Genomic DNA, 16452 nt, shown 5'->3' with positions numbered 1-16452 from the left:
TTGAAGAATCATATTTTTTACCAGGTGGAAGGACAGAAAGACGAGGGCTACATATATAAGGGTGATGATGGCAGATGGGGAGAACTTAACAGCAGAGCTAAAGAAATGCAACAAAGCTCATTTTAGTCAAGTCAAACTGATGTTGGTGTTTTCTTATTTTTTTAAATTACCCTGTACTTTTTCTTCATAAATGGATTCCTTTCTCTTCTTTACACAGTTGGAGGAGGACTTGACACCTGTCTGGTCAGTACATGCGATGGGGTGGTTAGACTTCCATGGAAGGAGGTAGTCTACCCAAAATTTATCCACGACCCCTCTGAAGAGTTGGGCCTAATGTCCAACCGTCTGTCTAGCGAGGGGGGTAGCAGCCTCGGAGGCTGGGGTGGCTCATCCTCTGGGGAATTAGACTCCTGGTCCTGGGATGAAGAAGAAGATGAGGATTTGCAACCGGATGGCTTGGACTCTGACTGTGTGCTTCCTCGACGAAGGCGCAGTGAAGACGGCCTTGGGCGGACATCGAGACAACCTCAGCTCGATGGGGATTATGTCGAGCTTTTGGAACCCAGGGGGGGTCCTGATGGAGGAGTCGATCCAAGGCAGCGGTACCAAGAGATGCATGGAATCTGTAAGACCAAGACGCTACCTCTTTGCAGGAGAGGAAAGGCTATCAAGGTTCGCAGAGGAAAAGCATGGGGATATGGGCGAACGGAAAGGTCAGGAAGCTTTCGGGCTATTCTTGGCATCAAAGGAGACGCTGTGGCTGCCAAGGGTGAAGCATTACCGCCACTGCCTGTGCCAGGAGTTGCCGAGCCTGGCCGAGGGAGGCGGTCTTACTCCTCCTCAGTCCATGACTCTGATGAAGGAGATAAAACAAACAGAGACTCTGAAGGCCTGGAAAGCCGCCGCCTTTGTTTTGATGGCCCATTCAAGGAAAGGAGACCTGGAGTGGGCAAGGAGAGAGATAGCAATGGTCACACACAGCTATGCAAAGATGACCACAAAAGTAAAGAATCCAAGAGCAACAACAGCTTGGACACAGGTGAAATCCATGAGTTAACAAACCACAAAGATGGACACGTTGTAGAGGGCCACTCTGATCACGGATCACATTCGGACTCTGTTTTTGAGGATGCTGATAAACCACTGAGCGGAGACAGTGAGGCTAATACCCCAACATCAGATGCACCACAGAGACCATTCGCTGCTGTTTCAAAAAGTGGTGAAATTACAAACACTGGGTCTAAAAAGAAGAGTTTGTCAAACCAAAAATCCATGGATGAAAAGGATGAAGGAAAAGTGGAGGACAGAGTATGCCCCAGAGGAAAAGAGGTTAAAACGGCAGGATTCAGAGCACCAAGGTACTGAAATATCATACTCTTTCATCTTATTTATGTTCCTTTTTGACACTTCTTTATTAAAACACAACTTCATAACACTTAGGTGCAACCTTATGAACACAGAAAGGCCTCAAAAAGGCAATGTGGCATGACCGTGACACATGCCTGTAAGTGCAGCTATTAATTTTATGCTGTGCCTCATTAAGATTTTCCTCTGCTTTGTGTTTAGGAGGAAAAGGAAGGGAAAGGGGGCCAAAGGGAAAGCTAAATCTGGGGGTCGTGTAAAGGAGAAGGCCGTGAAAATGCAGGTTAAAACTCCTCAACCAAGCCCAGCCACCTGCACTGCTTCAACAAAGCTGCCGACTGCCAAGGAGAGCCAAACGGAGGAAGCAGAGCAGGCTGACCAATCTGAAGGTGCTTCTGCTGCAGATAGCGAGGCGACAGACAACACAGTGAAAAGCAGCGCAGGTCTGAAGAAAACCGTGTTTGTGCACGAACATTTGTTCATGTGTGCTTAACTGTCCTCAGACTGTTTTGTATATTTTTCTGTCCCTCCACAGAAGCTGAATCATCTCTGCCTGTGTGTAACGGACAGTCGGGCACATCTTTTTTTAACCACTCTAATGAGGAGGCTACGTCACCTGACAAACAGAATGGTGATGCTTCAAAAGAGCCCGCCCTGCTGAGGGAACTGGACGCAGACCTTCTCCAGTCTGGGAAGCTCAAGTTGACAGGCAAGCTTCTTTAGGGCCTTCTGCCCTTCTGCAGCTCAGAACATTTTAACAAGGGCCTGTTTAGATATGTGCACTGGACATTTCTAGGGTTTATTTGACAGAGATGCATATATGAATGCAAATGGCAATGTAAGCAAGAACATATAACCAACAGCCTTTAACACACAGATGTCTAAGTCATTGTTGGTGATTACCACAACATCAGCTCTAAGTTTTGGGGAAAAACAAAAAGGACTATTTGACAGTTTTGATGCATGTCTGTTAGAATATTTATGTCCAATGGCACTGATTAGTGCCAATGTGAGAACACTGCAGGCTGGTGTATTCCCAGCAAATGGTCTGCTGTTAGCTGTCTGTACACTCCACCCAGGCAGCCCCCAAAACCAGAAGTATTTCCAGTAATCAGATGATTCCTGAGCTAAAAATCTACTTTTACACTTATCAGAAAAGTCAGCTTTGGACCATGTCCTTCCTGGGTTTTCCCACATTATCTGGGTGTTATTTGTGAAATTGCTTCAGTGAAGCCTTTCTAATTACTTTTGTAAAGTAGTAACTTTTTTCTGTTTTGTTGCCTTTCTAGTCTGCATAGCTGGCTTGTATCTTTATCAAGTATCAAAAGAAATGTTTTATTTTCTCTGGTGCTGAAACAAAACCTGCTTTATTTCCAAAGTTTACATCATGGTTATCCTAAGTAATTCAATTCAATTCAGTTTTATTTACACAGCGCCAAATCATAACAACAGTCGCCTCAAGGCGCTTTATGTTGTACAGTAGATCGTACAATAATACATACAGAGAAAAAGCCAACAATCATGTGATTGAGCAAGCACTTTGGTGACAGTGGGAAAACTCCCTTTTAACAGGAAGAAACCTCGGGCAGAACCAGGCTCAGGGAGGGGCGTGGCCATCTGCTGCAACCGGTTGGAGAAAGAGAAGGAAAACAGGATAAAGACATGCTGTGGAAGAGAGACAGAGATTAATAACAAGTATGATTCAGTGCAGAGAGGTCTATTAACACATAGTGAGTGAGAAAGGTGAAAAAGAAATACTCAATGCATCATGGGAATCCCCCAGCATATACCTACTATACCTATTGCGGCATAACTAAGGGAGGATTCAGGGTCACCTGATCCAGCCCTAACTATATGCTTTAGCAAAAAGGAAAGTTTGAGGTCTAATCTTAAAAGTAGAGATAGTGTCTGTAGTAGATATCAATAACACCAACAAGCTTACAGCACAGAGAAAAACCAAATGGATTTGTGTGCTTGTAGCCTCAGTGCATTAGTTTGTCCTCTTGGCTTCCCCACTCGATGCTTAACCTGATGCATATTGACCACAGGTACAGTGGACAGGCTGGGGCGTGTTCTGGTTTTCACAGAGGCCGACGCATCAGAAGCGGGTTTCTCTGGGGAGGAGATGGCCCGTGTCTTGGCCTGTTATCACACAATCACGCGGTAAGTGCGTGTTCCTCCTTTGATTGTTTATTTTAGTCGTCCGTTGTCACCAGAGATTTATGGCTTTTAAATACAGGGGGATATTGCCAATAAATGTAACCATCAGCTCTCTGATTCCCCCGATTCTCTGAATGTATGTTTAAAAATATTTAACTGGCTTTTTTTTGTTCACATTTTTATATTTAGGCTTGTGTGGTTTGTTTCCTGTTATACCACCGAGACCGAGCCTGTTTAGCGAAAAGTGCCTCATAATTATGTTCGACTCGACTCGCTTCTTGACTTTTCCAAATACAACATAAGGTGGTGTGAGGGAAACACAGAGTGTGCCAGAAAACGGAGGACAAACATAACAAACTGACTCAATGTCTGCTTCACAAACACATCTGAGCTTGCCAGTTTACCTGGCACAATAACTGCTCATCAGTACTTGTGGCAAGTCAGAACCAAAGCTTCTCAACGGCTTTGGGTAGAAATGATGTGTTTCTATGCAAATGACCAATAAACTCTTGTTTAAGAACAAATGTTTGTTTCAACTTCATCGTTTGGTGAAAATACCTAAATAAAAATGGCTATTACACTGGTTTACACTTATTTTTAACATCTCTCTGTTCATCCACCCTCAACAGGCCTGCAGCCAAAGAAAAGGGTTTAACAGTGTTAATGGACAGCAGGCGCGCCCCACCCTCCGCTCTCTTGTTCTCTGCTCTTAAATTGTTCCAGGTGAGACAGCACAAGTACGCTGGTTAACTGGAAGTGCTAAATGTTTGCATGCACGCTTTAATTAGGCTGCAGATGCGATAGTAGCTCGAGCACATGTGTTTTTGTGTTCGTGCCAGGGGTCGGTCCCCGGTGGTCTTGGATCCCTTCTGGTGTTGGTGGAAGAGCAGCAGGAGTCCCCTTCTCATTCCCTGGAAGGAGCAGAGGTGACCTCATGCACATCACATGTTTAGACTGTATTACTAAGCTCCTCGTGGTTAAGTCGGTTATACTTCTTTTACTTGCAGATCCGTAAAATGAATAAATGTGAAGTTATGAAAGCGTGTCAAAAGCTCAGTGATAAATAGCACGAGAAAACATTAGCAGAAAGCAAGTTCCTGTAATTCTATTGCCTATTATAATGTCAACAGGAAAAAGTGTTCATATAGGAAATGCAAATTGTGCGAGAGGAAATAACGTTCCATAAATTGTCCCTGTTCCTCGTTGCAATGCGATCAGTGTCAGAAGTGCTTAAGCTGGAATGCACATTCACATTGAGCTTGAATCTATTAAACCCAATTTCCATACGTTTGGAACATCTACTGCTTTCAGATAACTCGGTTTTACCACTAATTCAGCATATTGCTTTGCACAGATCAGCAGAACTCTTTCTTGCGCACAGGCACGGGAGGATCGGTCATGCCACGTGGTTTGTGTTTCAAGCAGGCAGTGTTCAAACTTTGGATGTCGACGACAAACCCTCCCAGAAGAAGATGTAAACACTGTAGTTAAATAACAACGTCAGCAGCATGTTGAATTTCAGTAACCAATTATGTACCTGCTCAGAACGTAAAAAATAAATCATAATACAAGTTAGATTTTTCTTTTTTTTTGTAATTCTCTCCCATTCTCAGAACCTCTAGCCATAATTGCCATTTAATAGAATCGCAAATAACAAAGAGGTCAGCATTATTCTCTCACTCAAAGTGGCCGCACGCCCTGATATCAGAAAACTTTACACTTAATACGGTTTAAACAGGTGATTTTTGAAAACTTATGATTGGCACAGCAGGTTTGTTAATGTTTATAAACTCTTGGAGCTTTTCACTTGGTCTGTACTCAGTAAACATTGCCAACACTAACACATTCAGATAAGAGTTTATATGTTCCAGGCTTCAGTGTGATTTAATGTATTATCTTTTCTTTTTTTGTCTAATTTCCTTAAAAGCTTTTATTCTTCTCAAACATACAATAAGAAAGTCACTTCCTCTGCCCCTTACTGTTTCTCCTCTCCTGTGCAGGTCCACACAGTGCGAGGAACGAGCGTCCTTCAGCAGTATGTAGACAAACAACAGCTGCCCAAAGAAGTGGACGGGGACTTTATCCACTGCCACGCGGACTGGCTGGCCTTCAGACTGGTGAGGAGCTCTGTTTTGTCTGTTAGATTATGCAAACATGAAAAAACATCCTTGAACTTTTCACATTTGATTCTCCACTATAGCATTTGTGTTTTCAGTGGTTCATCCACAGAGTGGAGGTATGACGAAGTTTAGACTTCAGTGTAAACAGGAACATTAATCAGTCAGCTGCAGTCTTTAAAGTGACTTTGGTGTATCAGGGCAGCAATAATAACAATTAGACAGAGTCTGCTATTAGTTTGTGATTGAATCAGGTCAAAATGGCAATTGAATGCAATTTGTTTGTGATAATACGGTCATTAACTCATGAATCAGTGAAAATTTCAAACCTGTTGCCATCTCGATGAACAGAAATTCACACTAACGGCTTGTATTCAGAGTCCATCCAGAAACTCAGAGATCTGAAACAGAAATTCATAAATTCCTCCACAAATCATGATGTAGTTGCTGCAGAGTGGCAATTTAATAGCTACTTGACATAAGAGCTGGAAAACCTTTCACAGGAATATAACCAGAATACAGCTAACCAGCTCCATTTTGCAAAGAGACACGTCACAAAAAACTTACACCTTGATTGCAAAACCTTCACCGATCCATCATGTTTCCTCCTATATGTGACCCATGCCATCTCCTTGTAATCAAAAGCTGTTGACCAGAGATTGTGGGTGTTGTATGCTCAGCCTCCTGGAGACTAGTTAGTTGCCACAATGAGTTATAATCCAAAAAATTAAAGCTATCACTGGGCAGCCACAGATTTTCTCTTGTCACAAGAGGGTTGCTGTCCTATTTTTACTCCCGTGTGCATCAGCGTGTGTACATCAGGGATGTCAAAGTCATTTTTCACATACAGCTCACTTTGATCTTAAGCTGTCAGACCACTGACCTAACCCTAACGCTTTCTGTCAGGAAATAATGAAATTTTGATAGCATGTCTCGGTTTTTTTCACATTATTAAAACATGCTGCCGTAGTAAATGGATAAAAAATTTGTCGTCACGACTGAGGTTTTGTTCTTTAATTATAAAACAGAAAGTTTCTGTTAAGTCACAGGAAATGCCATTTTTGTATGTAGCTGAGGAATTATCTAAAGCAAAAAGTCCTTAGTGTATTTTTATTGTTATTATTTTTAAACTTCTTACAGACAGCTTGGAATGAATGAGCTCAAGTAAACCACTCAAAGTCCGGAGTTCTTGTAGCTCGTAACTTGTTTCGAGTTTTGGGTACCTCCAGTGTAAAATATGACCTCTGACAGTTGAGGGAGTATTGTGGGAGAAAGAACATCTAGGAGGGAGGGAGGCGAGATAAAAGGATGTTGGCTGGGAAAGAGTGGTCGTCTGCTGGTGGTCGATTATTTCAGACAGGCATGATGAACTAGGTGAAGAAAAAACACAGCCCGTAAGAATCTCAAGGACCCTTAATGGCTTTCCCCCCACAGTTTATGTTGCTTTATCTAAACAGTTGAAAACATTTTCCTATCCTCTGGACTTTTTCTGACCTCTCCTGTGGATTACAAAAAAGGTGGAATGAAAGAGAGATTTCATGTGTTTGTGTGGATTTCTGCTTCTTTTTGTCCTGTTTAGAGTCTGGAGAGTCTGACAGAGCGCTGTGAGAGCGCCCTCTCACTGCTTGGAGAAGCACTGCAGTCTATGGACGCTGAGCCAATGCCAGACAACATAAAGGTCCATAACTTTAACATGATGCTCTTTCTACTCGTTGTGTGCGCTAAGATATATTTGTGTGTTTTAGTAACTTACCAGTCTCTATAAAAACACACACAAAAGCTACAATACACATGCTTATCTTTTTCAGGCTGTTCCTTTGAGCATTGACAAGCACAGGCAGCTCATGGCCAGCGTCCTGGCTGACCAACGGTTAACTGAGCTGCAGCAGAAGGGCGGGGCTTGGCTTGCTGGATTGACAAATAGGGCATCTGGACTGGCACAAAAGTCACCAGACTGCAGGTACCAGACACCTAATTCATCCAGTATTTGTAGGACTACTGAATTTTTATTTTGTGGATTATACTTTTTTCTTTCTTTCTTTCTTTTTAAAATCAAGTAACAAAATCCAATAAAAATATTGGGGCTAAAAACCCTGGAAAACGAACACTCCCGGTTATTTAGTGCTAATTAGCATATGCTAACACGCTAAACCACGATATTAAAGTGGTTTTTAGCCATCTGTCAGTGTTAGCACCATCATGTTGAACATGATTTGGCTCCACCATTGATTGGCCACACCTTCTCTGAGCTCTGCCAGCAGTGTTAGTTCAATGTCTTGTCATCCTACAGAAATTATTGGATTTGCATATAAACTGAAGCCTCAGTTTCCTATTCTTTGCTGACAGGACAAACACCCAAGCCTTCCGCCTTCCTATCAGCTCATTAGTAGTCTGGCTACTTTCCACTGACCTCTGACATCAACAAGACGTTTTCTTGCAGAGTTTAATTCTCTGTAAAATCTTAGAGATGTTTGTGTGGGGGAAATCCCAGTGTATCATTAGTTTCTGACACTCTCAGACCCGTCCGTCTGGCATTAACAACCATGCCATGTTCACTAAAATCAGCCTTTTTCTTAAGTTTGAACTTTGTTGGGTTCCTGCCATGTGATTGGCTGATTAAATTATCATTTTAATGGGTAGCTGAGCACACATATGTAACAAAGTAGCTGGTGACTTGCCACATGAGTGTCGTGCCACCCCAAAGTTGTGCTTGGAGCCTATTGCCACACTTTACCAACAATGAACTGAAAGCTATTTCCTTCTAACATTCAGTAGCTGTACTGTGGGCATTTTATGCATTCCTGAGTTATTTTTTAGTACAACCTAACAACACACAATGTTATGATTCTGCAAAGATGCTTTAATATACATTAAGCACAGGACTTGAAGACTATATTTTAAATCTTCTTCTCTTTTCCTTTCCCATGCTTTTTAAATTTTTGATTGAAGGGTTATTTTGTCAGGATGAGCTTTAGGGTTAAAAATAGTCTTCCTGACAAAAACAGAGTTGTTTGTTTTTGGCCATAAAATGAAAACCAGCTGGAGAAGAAAACACATCAAATAAAGGACACAGCGATGCAGCTTGTTTGTGCATGACTGCAGCTTAGAGATGATCTGAAGACTGTTGTAGCTCTTCTGTTCTTACTGTGTAATGAGTTTTGGCTTAAGCTGTGCAATAATACAAGATGGGTTTTTTCTGTGCTGTACATGAGACGTTGTTTTATAATTAGATCATTTCTGTCAGCATGATTTTGAAGAATTTAAATGAAAACCAAAATTTCTTTCTTCTCCTCTCAGAGCTGCTCTCGCCGTAACTTCTAAACTTTATGACAGCGTGGACGATGCACTCCATCGGCTTGTCCGAGTGTCCAACCAAAGAGGTCGTGACCTGGAGGCTCTGGGGCGTCTGGCGGGGTTGGTGGACAAACTGGAAAAGGTATCTGAGGAAGATTTACTTTACTTTAAAATAACTCATCTTCATCTTCAGTAATTTCCCCTCTTATGCGTAACAGAGCACCTCATGTCCTCCACTCACCCAAACCTCCGCCTTTAATCCACAGTGCGATAAAGAGATTGAGCAGGTTCAGTCGCAGCTGGAGGACTACAAGGATCCTCCTCTCTCCCTCAGCAGACTCTCGCTCAAACAGCAGAGGTTCAAGACGTTCAAAGAAACGGCCAATGTGAGTAATGCAAAGATGAATGTGCTTTTTGTGTGAAAACATTTTCACGTGTCATGTTAAAGTATGCAGGTTCACTGGGCTCAGTGTTATGGAGCCAGTCTTAACCCTTTAAAGCCCTGATTAAATAATTGCCACATTTTTTTTCGGGGGGAGGATAAAGGATGAAGTGTTTTTTAAATCTTCTGACAGCTAAAAAACAAAAATCTGAAATTGCATATATGAGTCTTAATTGCATCATATTTACCACATCTGGCATTTTTGGTGATTTATTGATTATAAATACGCTTTGTAATTTACTAATGACATTTTTCGGTGGGGGTTAATCACATGGATGCTGTAGAAGTCTCTAAAACTCACCAAAACTGTGTGTATCAAACGTAAAACACAAGGCGTTAAGAGGTTGACGCTAAATAAAAAAACAACTATGCGCAGTACATAGATTAGAAAGTTCCCCTCTTTCACATCATCTTACAGTAGCAACACTGTTGCTGTGGCTGAGTAATTTATTCATTTGCATAACGGCGTCAGTCACTGATGGCAGTGACTGAGACTCAGAAGGATTGACTCGGTGTGTGATCTGAATGAAATTCTTTGAATTTACATATAAATACAAGTTTATATTAGTGTTAGTAAGTTGGTGTGGATAGGTTAATTGGAAACTCTAAATCGCCCATAGTCGAAGTGCGAATGGTTGTTTGTGACTATGTGTTAGCCCTGCGACATCTAATCTATTAAAGATTAATATCAGTCTGTACATGCTTCAGATAGCTTTTCTTCAAATTCTTTAATTCTCACTCGCTTTTGCAACTTTGTACTTTTGTGCTACTCGCAGCAACAACTCCACCTCATTTTTAGTCCATTTAAAAACTCGATGCTTTTCCTCAACATTTTGCCGCCATGTTTCAAAGAGCCGGAAAGTAAAGAAACGGCAGACAGAAATGAGGCATGTCGAATCGTCTTGCGCTTCACGCATGTGCAGTACTGGAACGTAAGCGTTTTCGTCCGTTTTTGACACGCAACTCTGTGAAAACGACTGAAAAAAGTGTGGACGTGGAGCGTTTTCAAATTTATCCTTGCTAGTGTGGACAAAGCCCAAGACAGCTGAGATAGGCGCTAGCCCCCCCCGCGACCCTGAAAAGGATAAGCAGTAGAGAATGGATGGAGATCAGGTGTAAAATCAAAGGAGTTGTAAACAAATTGAGTTCCTGCAAACATTGTGGCTTTAAAATGGTTTTGGTAACAGGCTGTCTCTTTTCTCTAATGCTTACAGCGATGTCTAGCCCTGATCTCTTGACAGCACTTATGTGTTGGCAGCTGTGACTCATATAGACTTTGATTTAATTGGTCTTCTAAAGGTCATTTAGATTTCATTCATGATATTCACAAAACGGTGAAATATGACTCCCACACACCGTCTCATGTACCGCTAATACACTTATTACATCACAGTGTTTTGGTCCGACTGACCTTCTTCAAGTACAAAGGGAGTGTCCAGTTTTATCTGCATGTAAATGACTTTTGGTAAGTAAGCACACATCATGATAACAACATGGAGAATATTTACATACAGTTTAAGCGTCCGCCCTCAGAGTTTTTGCTTTCACTTTGTTTCTACAGTTCATGTAAGCATCTTAACATCGCCCACAAAAAAATCCCTTCTGTCACGTCAACTCTGGGATAAGAAATCTTATTAGTCGTCCTTAAGACACATGTGTTACTGTGAATCACCCACTGTAGGGTTTGAGAAGTCAATAACTGAAACTATAAACTGCGAATAGATGTGCTTTAAGCCCACTGTGCCTTTCAGTGGCATATTTGTGTCATTCTCATGGAAACGAGCTAATGAAAAGTTTACCCAGCATATTCCCAAGAGATGCAGTCAATATTTTTCCATCCATGATTTCCCAAGTGTGTCCTGTCAGTCTTCTACAGTAAATACATCTTGACAGCCCATTTTCCTGCATCTTTCAGGAGCTGCACAGTGAGACTCTGTCATTGCTCAGTGATTTGGAGGGCTGGTGTGAACTGGACTGGGCAGGCCTGAGCGACGTCCAGATCCGACTCCCTCCGGTCAGGGAGAAGCTCAGGGACATGTCCCACTGTCTGTCTGACTGCTGGACCACTCTGGACAACACACAGAGGTTGTTGTCCACTCTGACCGAGGTACGGCACAGGAAGACCTCTGCAACACACACACAGGAAGTTCTAAACATACAGTCATGGTTCCAAAGTGTTTTAATGCCGAGCGGAAGTCCTAATGACTTCCCTGACTTTCCTGTCTCTTGTGCAGGCCACCCAGTGGTGCGATGCAGTCTCCTCCACCTCCTCCTCTTCCTCTTCTTCTACCTGCCCTCTCGCCTCCCTCCCTCCAATACCCCCGTCCCGTTTCCAGGACGCACGGTCTTTAGCTATAGAGCTGGGTGGTGGGGCACTGCTGGATCTCTGGACTCAGACAGTTGAGCGATACCAGCGAACAGTAGCACAGGTCAAGCCCCGATTCCTCCAATCTGACCGGACGCAAAATCAGGGACAGGGGAAAACCAAAACCCCCTCTGCCAGCAGCCTCTGGGACCTGATGGGCCCCGAGGGAGAGGGTGACTCCTGGGGGCTGGGAGCTGGAGGAGGGGAAGGGGGATTGCAGTCCTGGGGATCCCTGGCATCACTGTTCAGACCGCAGACCTGCTCCACACTGAAGATAGGAGAGGAGAAAGGGAATAAGAAAGAGGGAACGGCAGGAGGAAGTGGTGCGGGAGGAGGTGGGGCCGGGGGAGGGAAGTTTCTATCGAACCTTCTGAATCCTGCAAAGAAGAGCGTGAGTTTGATTTCTATTTTATGATAATGTTTTCTGTTCTATGATCTGAGGTGTGTTACAGTACTGTACTGTTGTAACTGAAGTGTGTCACAGTCACACCAATGACCAGATCAATTCCCTTACAGCCCACAGAGGCTCCACTTCCCTTCAAGCCACCTCGGAAGCGTCACCCGAGCTTTGACCTCCAGGCTCTCCTGGCCCCCCGTCGAGGTACAGCCACTCCCAAACCCGCTGAGTCGCCGGTGGCTGGGGCGAGCCGTAACTCCCCCATGTCCTGGCTGGGACGACGGGCTTTGGCCGACCCAGTCATTACTACTAGCATGGCTGCAGCTATTCCAGGATGGAGCGGTGGTGGTGGTAGTAGTGGCGGAGGAGTGTTGATCCGAGGAGTGGAGGTCAGCAGCAAGGAGGTGGTGGATCACACGGGGTCACCGCGCCAGCATGTTCTGCTGGGGAGGACAGACAGGGAGACGGGGACGGATAGGGCCGGTTCAACTGCACAGAGGTGTGTGTTGGCCTTCTTTTTCCATGTACTCCACTTTCCTCGTAAGAAAATCAGTCAGAGATAGTCAAACATAATAAGTCGCAGCAAGAATGGAACAGGCTGAGATGAAAGAAAAAGCGATGCATAGTTTTAGGGATAATTTAAGTACAACTGAAGGCTCTTTCGCATTGATTTTATCAGTCAGGATGCAATCTTAGATAATTTTTTCATTACTGAGTCTTTGATCTCAATCCGTTGCTATCTTCGCTCTCGCTTCCCCTTACCTCCCACTTGTCCACTTGCTTCCATGTTTGTTTCTCCTTTATAAGTGTACTCATGCATTGCTCGCTCTGTTTCTTTCCTCCCCTCCCCACCCTTTTCCATCTCCACCGCAGTAAGCTGTACCTGCTCTGGTGTAGGATGCTAAGTTCAGAGAGGCAGTACGTGACTGTGCTAAAGGGGGTAGAAGAGACGTACCTGCCCTTACTGGAGCTCTCAGACACCCCAGCTTCCATCAGGGGGAAGGCAGACTCGCTGTTTCCCAACTGGGCCAGCCTCACCACCTTTCACTCGCAGGACCTACTCCCTGCCATGGAGGGCGCTCTTGTGCAAAGCCTGTTGCAACAGGACTGCTTCAGTAAATTTGTAAGTTGCAAAATGCCAAGTGAAGCTGTATGACTGCATGCACTGCTCTTCAGTTTTACATGAACCTCTGAGGGGTTGTTTTATATGTTTGCATATAGAAAATGTCACAGATTAGTTAGAAGTCAGCATAATTTGGTTAAAAATATCCATTAAATCCCTCTCTGTGTAATTAATCTGATTAAAATTTACTTTGTTTTAATCTTTCACACAACTTTCTCGCCTATCACCACACAGCGGGACCAGTTTCTGCAGTATTCCCAGTACATCAGGACCAAACCAGACCTGGATTCTCCACTGGTCACACAAGCAGCCGACTTTTTCAAGGTAGGATTCATCGTGCCTCTTAAAAAAAAAAAAAAAAGTAAAAACCAGTCTTGTTCCTGCAGAGATTTTACTGAGAGAGTTGCGGTTTTAACTCTTATTCAACCAGTTCATCTCAGTAAACATGATTTCAAAGCGATAAAAGTGTCTCTTAACAATAAACCCTTATTTTATTTTTTTATTTGGTTATTTTCTTTTTTTAGAAAACTGGTTACACAATGTAAGAGCGTTGCTATGAGTCATTTTTTTGAACACATCACAGGCTCAAGCCAATTAAAGCCGCTTTATTTGTTGGTGGCGGCAATTATGAACGAGCTGCATACAGTAAAGTTAATTACAAGTTTAATGCACACTAGAAAAGCCAATTAAAGGCAGATTACAGAGAAAGTCATTGGAGCTGCCGAGCTACAATTAACAAAAACGAATACATCGACAGCATCGTGAGATTATTATGAGGACTATATACAGAGAGATCAAAGAGCTCAAAACCTCTGAGGCGACGCTCAAACCCAGCATTTCTAACGAGTCGCCACCAGGAGGCAGCACGTGCTCAGGTCACCCTGAGCAGCAGCAGCTGTAAAGCAGCTTGATAACAGGGATATGGCTATCATGATGGCAGGGGACATTAAACTGGTGTTCGTTCTGAATGATGATGGTGCTGATGATTGTTTCTGCTGCGTAGCTGCTTCTTCAGGGTTACTGGGATCAGCGGATGAAAAGAAAATGGAAGAAACATTAAAGCAGCAGCTACGAGTTGGAACTTTCATACTTGTTGAGCAAAGCCATAGTTGCCTTGATTACACGTGTCTAAAAAAGAACCGTTTGCCAAAACATGCCAAATGATGTCGCAATCATCCACAGAGAGTTGTGTTAACTGTGACTGTAACTATCTCAGAGGAGCGGCTCAGCCTGATGTAGCATGTTTGAGAGCTGATGGTAGCAAAGACTTCATGGCATGTGGTGGGCAGGCTGAGCGTGGACCAAAGGAGAGCCCATACACTTTTTTATTTAGACCCTGAGCGTTTTCTTTAAAGCAGCGAGATAGGGCGCGGGCCTTTATAAGGGATCCAAATCAAAAAGTGATTCCTGCTGAGAACTGGTTACAACTTGTCCAATCCATCAGAGCCTCATGCCTCCAAGCTCAGCAGCTCTGATTTATTATGTTTTTCTGTCAGTTGCCTGTTAGAGAAAAGGTTATCAAATACTTTTCTATGCGCTGTTTAGACTTGGAGATGATAAAATAGTTGCAGTGGTGCTGAAAACTTGTGGAAGCTTTTATTTTTTTTCAACCAAAAATCAGAATTAGGAATCAATGAGGAAATCAATAAAGAACTGGATGTTTAATAATCGTAGAGAGATCACTAAAATCATATCAATATCCATCTCTAGACCGGCGAACTGGCAAATCTTCACTGGTTGCATGTGATTTATATATTATTAAGCTTGTTGGGCTGAAGGGCGATGAGCTAAAAGTGTGCTTACATCCGCGGTTCACAAGAATCGCTGCTCATCCTGCAGCATCGCTCACAATCTAATCACACAGTGGACACAACGATCACCTAATGGGTCTTCGCCGAAAATGTGCTTGAGCTCAATGTCACCTTTGCCGATTTATTTTTCAGGCAAATCCTGTGAAGTGTGATGGGCCACAAGCCGGATGAGCTGCTGTGTCATTGACGTTCCGGTTTATAGGCGTATCTGTTAGAATTTGAGGTGTAAGACACGAGCTGGCCTCTTTTACTGTCTCTTTACATCATCCGTTTTGACAAAGACCAAAAGTCACTGTTGTTGTCCTTATTTTTGGGTGGGAAAATCCACATGTTCTAAAAAAGAAAACTTTTTCAGTGTCAGAAAAATAAAAAAATGTCACTGATTTTCCACTAAGTAAAGTCAAAGTAAAAAAAGCGCAGACACCTTTTGGGCCATTTAGGTCAGGACATTGTCTGAAGCTGCCCTTTCTAAGATATAGGACATAACAGGAATCGGTTGCTTTAGATGTGTTCTGAAAATGCTCTGGTTGGAGGAGGTGGGGGTCCCGGCAGAGGGCGCAAGGTAGGACATGTGACATCCATGGGCGAAGCTTCTGACTGTGTTTAAGGTGAACACAACTTATAGTGAAGTGTGTAATAAAATACAGTGAACACAGCCCAGCTGAACATGATGGGGAAACACCAGCAGACTTGCTAACGTTACCTTTTTATTTGTCCTTTCCTCCCCTGTTTCAGTCAAAACTTCCCCAAGCCTCCCCCATCTCCCCTCTGGCCTTCCCTCACTGTCTGCAGGCTCCCATTCAGAGGCTGGAGCAGTACTGCGAGGCGCTGGAGGAGCTGGGGGGCATAAACCCCGCCTCAGACTCCGCCCTCTCCATCCTGAGACACGCCCAGCGGCACGGCGAGGACCTCAGGGCCAGTGACCTCATCGTCGGATGCCCGGTGAGAATGCTCGTCCCAGTTTATGTCTCTGCAACTGTCAAGTCCCACTTTCTTTTCTTAGAGAGAAAGAAACTAAAATCTTGTTGAGGAGGTCAGGCCAGTGGAAGTGACTTATTTCTCTTTTACCCCCAAATACATCACATAAATGTATTGGTGTTTATTTTCCACAGAAACACTAGAAACACGGCTTACATTAGCCATGTTTCAAGAAGAACACATTAAAGAATTCATGGAGGCACATAAATAGAAGCTCATTTGCATTTTCTTACTACTACAAGATGTTAAGAGGTTTTGCTCATAAAAGGAAAAGCCCATTTATTGTGAACTACAGTCTGCGGCATCTATTTATAGAAAGAATCAGGACAATGTGTGTGAATGTGTGAGCATCTAAACTCGCATACTATGACTGAATCCGTCAGCATTACTTTGGCTAAATGGA

The 16452-nt window shown here is 43.3% G+C and overlaps 1 protein-coding gene across 1 annotated transcript in view; it reads left to right on the top strand.

Annotated features, from left to right (window-relative positions):
- Positions 1 to 16452, top strand: part of arhgef40 (Rho guanine nucleotide exchange factor 40) — a 45294-nt gene that overhangs the window by 16954 nt on the left and 11888 nt on the right. The window contains exons 5-21 of the mRNA XM_087835857.1: positions 218 to 1358; positions 1567 to 1805; positions 1898 to 2071; positions 3411 to 3525; positions 4152 to 4245; positions 4362 to 4448; positions 5523 to 5639; positions 7219 to 7317; positions 7448 to 7599; positions 8937 to 9075; positions 9200 to 9319; positions 11291 to 11482; positions 11610 to 12131; positions 12257 to 12636; positions 13011 to 13260; positions 13495 to 13584; positions 15807 to 16013. Of these exons, the coding sequence (XP_087691983.1) occupies positions 218 to 1358; positions 1567 to 1805; positions 1898 to 2071; positions 3411 to 3525; positions 4152 to 4245; positions 4362 to 4448; positions 5523 to 5639; positions 7219 to 7317; positions 7448 to 7599; positions 8937 to 9075; positions 9200 to 9319; positions 11291 to 11482; positions 11610 to 12131; positions 12257 to 12636; positions 13011 to 13260; positions 13495 to 13584; positions 15807 to 16013 (4118 nt within the window). The remainder of the gene's footprint in view (positions 1 to 217; positions 1359 to 1566; positions 1806 to 1897; positions 2072 to 3410; positions 3526 to 4151; positions 4246 to 4361; positions 4449 to 5522; positions 5640 to 7218; positions 7318 to 7447; positions 7600 to 8936; positions 9076 to 9199; positions 9320 to 11290; positions 11483 to 11609; positions 12132 to 12256; positions 12637 to 13010; positions 13261 to 13494; positions 13585 to 15806; positions 16014 to 16452) is intronic.

The sequence above is a fragment of the Neolamprologus brichardi genome, chromosome 3, assembly GCF_056152115.1.
Source record: "Neolamprologus brichardi isolate AB-2024 chromosome 3, ASM5615211v1, whole genome shotgun sequence".
NCBI classification, from domain to species: Eukaryota; Metazoa; Chordata; class Actinopteri; order Cichliformes; family Cichlidae; genus Neolamprologus; species Neolamprologus brichardi.
The sequence above is the reverse complement of the archived record's forward strand: the minus strand, read 5'-3'. Positions and strand labels throughout refer to the sequence as shown.